Here is a 6,076-nt window from a genome sequence, read left to right as displayed (position 1 = left end):
GAGAGCTAAATTTTCGTTCACTTTCGCAGTAGCCCCTCAGCTACAATAGGGAACTTGACTGTAGTTAAAATAAAATATTTTATACCATGCACGGAATAAAGCATCAGATAATTATAAGAAAAACATGGACAGAAGTTATTTTTAAATCCAATTTCTATTTAATAAGTCAGGTAAAAATATAAAAAGGAACTGAGTTGATCGTGACGTCACTAAATTCAATTGCATACAAATTCTTTACTAACAAGTCGTTCAAATTCATTTTGACAGTTCTTAAAAAGAAGCTGATTTGACTAGGAGACAAGTAGCCTATTATAATTATCTAAACAATTAGCTTACTTTACATCCTATATTTTGATCTGTTTTTTTAATGCTTGAGAAATGACCTTAAGACACTAATATGCGTGACTAACATGGTGGGATCGTCCACATGCATTTATCTGTTTTGGGCCGACAATGAGAAACCAGAATGCAAATTTTGTGTAGAAAGATATCATTATAGTATATAAAGAGTAGACAAATTAGTTTAGATCACAGTTCTCCGACGATCTTGCACAATGGTGAGCGTTATTTGGTGCATCCAAAAATATTGTGACATTTTGTCTGTATATTTTTTAGGATTTTAGTGACATAAACTAGATTTTTCTACAATTTTGTGAATGATATTAGCATATTTTGGATGAACCACAAATGACCGAAAAAAGTGTACTGTTTCCTAAAAGAGGACATTCTTGTTTAATATTTTAAATATTAATTTAAAAAATTGTATCAAATTGATTTTATTTTTCGCTCCTTTATCTCATGATGGTCAAAATTCGGGAATAAATCTAATAAGCCTCATAAAAGATACCTACTTATACGATACAAATATGTTTATTCGATACCAAGTTAAGTATGTACATAACTTAAAATATTAGTCAATAGTCGGTCTTAAAACTTAACTGATCTTTTCAAAGCAACCTTTGGAATATTTTTGTACCGGATAGCAAATAAACATTGGAGTCCTTATAATAAAATATACTTGCAATCATAAACGTAACTAACCTAACAAAAATATATTTTTCAGAAATTCTTCATCGTCCTCGCCTTGGCCACGGTGTGCGCCGCTGACCGCAACTCTGACAGCGCGGCTCAGATCGTGCGGTCTGACTCCGAAGTCAACCCTGAGAGCTTCTCCTATTCCTATGAGACCAGCAACGGCATCTACGGCAGCGCCAATGGCATCGTGAAGAATCCTAACTCTGTAAGTAGATACACGTTCGTGGCACTTCTAAAACCGAGTGTCACATTGGCCTAGGTTGTAAGGTTTGACTCCGGTCAACCCTGAAAGCTTCTCCTATTCCTACTATGAGACCAGCAACGGCATCTACGGCAGCGCCAATGGCATCGGGAAGAATCCTAACTCTGTAAGTAGATACACGTTCGTGGCACTTGTAAAACCGAGTGTCACATTTGCCTAGGTTGTGAGGTTTGACTCCGGTCAACCCTGAAAGCTTCTCCTATTCCTATGTGACCATTAACGGCATCTACGGCAGTGCCAATGGCGTACTGAAGAACCCTAACTCTGTAAGTATTGTATAATCGAGCCGAATAGAGTCCATACACTAGAACGTATGCGAACGTCAATATAGAGGATAGCTTCTGAACCGCCAACCTCAACGCTGACAGCGTCACTCAGTTCGTCTGCTCCAACCCCAAACTCTCCGAAGTCAACCCTGAAACCTTCTTGTTCCTATGAGACTACTAATGGCCTCTACAGCAATGCCAATGGCGTTGTGAAGAACCCTAACTGTAAGTACACAAGAGGCAGCCATGTTCAAGTCACGCGGTTTGCCGTTAAGGTCAAATCTGACAGCTTCTTGAATACCTATGAGATCAGCAACGGCATCTACGGCAGTGTTAATGGCGTCGTGAAGAATCCTAACTCTGTAAGTATTGCTTATATTGAGCTCAATAGCATCCATACACGAGAACGAACTCTGTAATTACACTTTTGAAACCGAGTGGTCAGAATGTTCAGGTCGAGAGGTTTGCTTTCAAGGCCAAATCTGACATCTTCTCGAATACCTACGATACCAGTGCCGGCATCTAATGGCTTAGTCAAGAACTCTAACTCTGTAAGTAGGTACTAGTTTTGAAGGGGCGATATGAATGTTCAGATCGCTACCAGGATATTCACATTTTTCAAAGTCAACCCTAAATTCTCAACCTCTCTCAACCCTAAGCTTCTTGTATTCTTGAAACCACTAATGGCATTTATAGCAATGCTAATGGCGTAATAGTTATAAACCCTAACTCTGTAATCAAATATTTTGAATACTTAGAGTAGTATAGTCATGGTGGTGAGGTTTATCTTCGAAGTCATCCTGGCTTCTATTAGGTACAAATTTAGTGGTAGAATATCGAACATTTTTAATTGATTTCTTGCACCTTTTGCTTCAACTATATTTTTTTCATTTTATTACAGGAAAATGCTGCCTTGGAAATTAACGGCGACTACAGCTATACTGGCGATGATGGCAAAAACTACCGCATCACCTATATTGCTGATGAAAATGGCTACCAACCTCAGGTACATTAAAAAAACATTATTGAGACTTATACAATCAGCAGCCAAATCGAGATTGAGACACCTATGGTGTCACAGACACCAAAAAATTGATACTTACTTACATAAAATTCGTCCTTCTCCATCTTAAAACATTTCTAGGCCGCCTGGCTTCTGGACTTGTGTGAACCTAAATAGGAATCCAGTCATGTCAGCAGCAGAAGTTGTAGAGGAAGATTCTTCACTTTTACCAAGAGATTTTATATGCAGATTACTTTGATAATCGCCCCTTAAGATAATTCTAAAATATACCAATGACATCCAAGTAGTCATGAGCTCTAGCAACACTTATAGCATTCAATGTCGAACTAAACACAACTCTTAATTCTGCTCCTTATGAACATCCAGACTTACATCTATCAGCGTTTCCATCCTTCCTAGAAAATAACGAATGATTATGTTTTTCAGGGAGACCATTTGCCCACCCCGCCACCAGTACCTGAGCAAATCGCCCGTGCCCTCGCGTACCTGGCCGCACACCCTCAGCCCGAAGACAAGTTCCAGCAGCAGCCTTCCCCCGCGCGCTTCCCTGCCCCCGCTCCCCCTGCGCGCTTCCCTGCCCCCGCTCCCCCTGCGCGCTTCCCCGCCCCATCTCCTCCTCGATTCCCCGCCCCTTCCCCATCTCGCTTCCCCGCTCAACCCGCGTTCGGTGGCCCCTCCCGCAAATTCCCAAGCCCCAGCCCATTCAGGTTCTAGAGCAACCTTTCTGACAACGATCACTGCCATTAGTCAATAAAATTAGTCCATATTAGATCCTTTTTTTTTATTTGTTCTTTAAATCCATATCTTATTCGAAACGAAATCTACACTTTATACAGAAGCTGAACGGAGACTACACCAGGTCTTATATAGGGTCAAAAAGATTTAGTAAAAACGTCACTTCTGTGGACAATATTACAAAAGTTAACGACTCTTTTTCGTATTTGAGTGTCAAGAACTAAAAAAATGTTTCCCGTCATTAGAATGTCTAAAAATTAGCACTAGATTTTCTTAACTTTTGTAATGTCCACAGGAGAGATATAACCAATTACCCATACATTAAAATCTGTTTGACCCTAAGTTCAAAAGGAAGATATAAAATGACCTTATCCTAATTGTCCTCCCTAGACATTAATAGTGTAGCAAAAATAACACGAAGAAACTGTCGCGCCAATACGCAAGAGCGATAGAGATAGATACTCGTAGGTACGAAAGATATCATCGTGAGCGTTTGCACCTGGACTGCTACTGCTGTGCCGTTTGTAATTTCAAGATGTCACCACAATAGGTACGCACAGTCGCACACCCTCAGTCTATACTGGAGCTGGAAGGCTGCAACCGAAGTTACATTATGAACCGCTTTACGTGGTACGCTCTCTGCGCCGCGTCCTATAGTTATTTTTATGTTTAGAACATTCCCAAAAGGAAAAACTATGGATAAGGAAAAATGCTACTCAATATCCGTGTATCTATCTAATATTTTTAAATTAGCAATTCTTGTATATTATACCGGCGATCACGGAAACAGCTCTAATGATGAAATTTGTTATGTGAGGGTTTTCACTGTTTTCAGGGGTCAAAAAATCGATCTAAATAGCTCAGTCTTAGTCCCGAGAAACACGTAATTTCTATTTCTTTTTGAACTCTGAGCTTGGCCCAGGTATTATAGTTTAAATTAAAAAAGAAAATAATGGCAATAGGCCTTAGCCTTCGGTAATTGTGTCATATACTTGAAAATTTCGACCCTTGCCGCCGTGACCGGTTGGCCGAGTGGTTTGAGGCATCCGTGGCTATAACAGAGTACGCTGGTTCGAATCCAGCATCGGACACTTGGAGGCCTTGGTCATTTTTTCTTTGTATATGACATTTATTTCAGTTTATAGTTAAATAATAGTAGTGTGTCTACTAAAAAAACACAAATTAAAATATTTCCTATGAAATAATTTAATTTGGTCTTAGAGTGAAAATAATAGTTATTTGTTTTACAAGGGGGCGAAGTTGTCGTTTAACCACACGTGCCAATATTGATACCTACCCGAGCAAGTAAAAATTGCCATATTGAACCGCGAGCGTAGCGAGTGGTTCGAGAAGTGGAATCTTGAGCGTTGCGAGGGTTTCAAGGCACGAAGGTTAAACAAACTTTGCCACCGAGTGAAACACAAAATTTTATACTAACTTTAAAACATTAAACTAAATCCAATGCATCAATTTATTAAAAAAATATGATTAAAAATCATCATTTATAGTTAAAATCTAACATCCAGCTTAAGACATCAAGTTAAAATTTGTATGAAATTACTTTGCACCCTTGTGGATAAAATGCGATTTTGCTATCCGTTTTTGAATAACAAAATTGTGAAAAATAATATAGGTAATATCTAACAATGCGATATGCGATAACTTTTTAAAAGCTTACCGGCGACAAAAAAGCGGTTCCTCCAATAATTATTTTCTGAATTCTCCGATTCACAATATTTTTAACATCAAAAATGAAAAACTCAGTGCAAAATTATTAAATGCAAAAATCATGAAAATATTTTATGACATTTTCCTGTGACACATTTTATTTCAGCTTAAGTCATTAGCGAACTTGAAAAAAGTTTTATTAGAAAGCGTTATGCTCAATGAGGAGGCACAATGACATCTTATCCTGCCAGGCGGCTCCTGTGCAAGTGTCTAGGCATGTCACTATCATTCATATGTGAGAGAGAGAAAAAACATATCATCTTCTCCCGAGTCATGTATGGACTAATAGGGAGGCGCCATCTGTCATAACCTTTTAGTCTGTTCTTTATTGGGAAAAGGTATGAATTTTTGAGTACAGCATTGGCGTCTAGTATGGGTATTATACACGTCCTCCTGAGTCAAACAGGACCGGTAGCCACCATTTGAACTCCGTGTCCGAACGGGGGGCGGGAGGGTGAAAGTATGGATCTCCCGGTGCTCAGAAAAAAACTTCTGACCGATTAGTTTGAGCTTTTGAGTCTATTTTAGTGGAATTTATATAACTAGATAATGACTTATTTATTCCCAATACTAGTTTGTTAGGGTTCCATAGCAAAATATAGCACAATATTTAATATAATGAATTTTTAGTAGCCACGAAATGCAAACAAATCCTCATATTTCCATATTTTTGTACTAAACTTGTTTTTTTTTAAATACTGTTAAAAAGCCTATTTTATTAGTAATCTAAAAATATTAACATTTAATATAAAATTTCTTATATTTGATGTAAAAAAAAATATTGAAAGCTGCAACGATCGCCAGCGCAGCATAGGGGACGGCATAGGGACCCCACCGGGGTCCATGTGAATAAATATTTACTTTACTTTACTTAAAGATTTTTAATAACATGATCACGGGACACTATACGGTCTATATCCCGGTCGATATAAGTCTAATGTAACTAACCGTGAATCATTTAAAACTCTTATCAAATTCTCGTTCCTCTTTTTAAAAAACCTTAGTAATAAAAAGGAAAAGACGAAA

The 6,076-nt window shown here is 38.1% G+C and overlaps 1 protein-coding gene across 2 annotated transcripts; it reads left to right on the top strand.

Annotated features, from left to right (window-relative positions):
- The first annotated feature begins 433 nt into the window (after positions 1-433).
- On the top strand, positions 434-3,353 carry LOC125230075 (larval cuticle protein LCP-17-like). 2 transcript variants are annotated; one of them, XM_048135079.1, is made up of 4 exons: positions 434-557; positions 1,064-1,240; positions 2,465-2,569; positions 3,014-3,353. In XM_048135079.1, the coding sequence occupies exons 1-4, from the start codon at positions 555-557 to the stop codon at positions 3,299-3,301; spliced, it is 573 nt and encodes a 190-aa protein (XP_047991036.1). In that variant the 5' UTR covers positions 434-554; the 3' UTR covers positions 3,302-3,353. The 2 variants fall into 2 exon arrangements, with proteins under 2 accessions (XP_047991036.1, XP_047991037.1); XM_048135080.1 differs by lacking the exons at positions 434-557; positions 1,064-1,240 and adding an exon at positions 1,995-2,114.
- Positions 3,354-6,076: the final 2,723 nt, after the last annotated feature.

Source organism: Leguminivora glycinivorella, chromosome 10, assembly GCF_023078275.1.
Source record: "Leguminivora glycinivorella isolate SPB_JAAS2020 chromosome 10, LegGlyc_1.1, whole genome shotgun sequence".
In the NCBI taxonomy this organism is placed as follows: Eukaryota; Metazoa; Arthropoda; class Insecta; order Lepidoptera; family Tortricidae; genus Leguminivora; species Leguminivora glycinivorella.
The sequence above is the reverse complement of the archived record's forward strand: the minus strand, read 5'-3'. Positions and strand labels throughout refer to the sequence as shown.

What these genes read in the sequence shown, in the direction of transcription:
- LOC125230075 (XM_048135079.1), top strand. An exon ending in TCGTGAAGAATCCTAACTCT is followed by an intron (nt 1,241 to 2,464) that starts GTAAGTAGATAC and finishes ATTTTATTACAG; the next exon opens with GAAAATGCTGCCTTGGAAAT. An exon ending in AAAATGGCTACCAACCTCAG is followed by an intron (nt 2,570 to 3,013) that starts GTACATTAAAAA and finishes TATGTTTTTCAG; the next exon opens with GGAGACCATTTGCCCACCCC.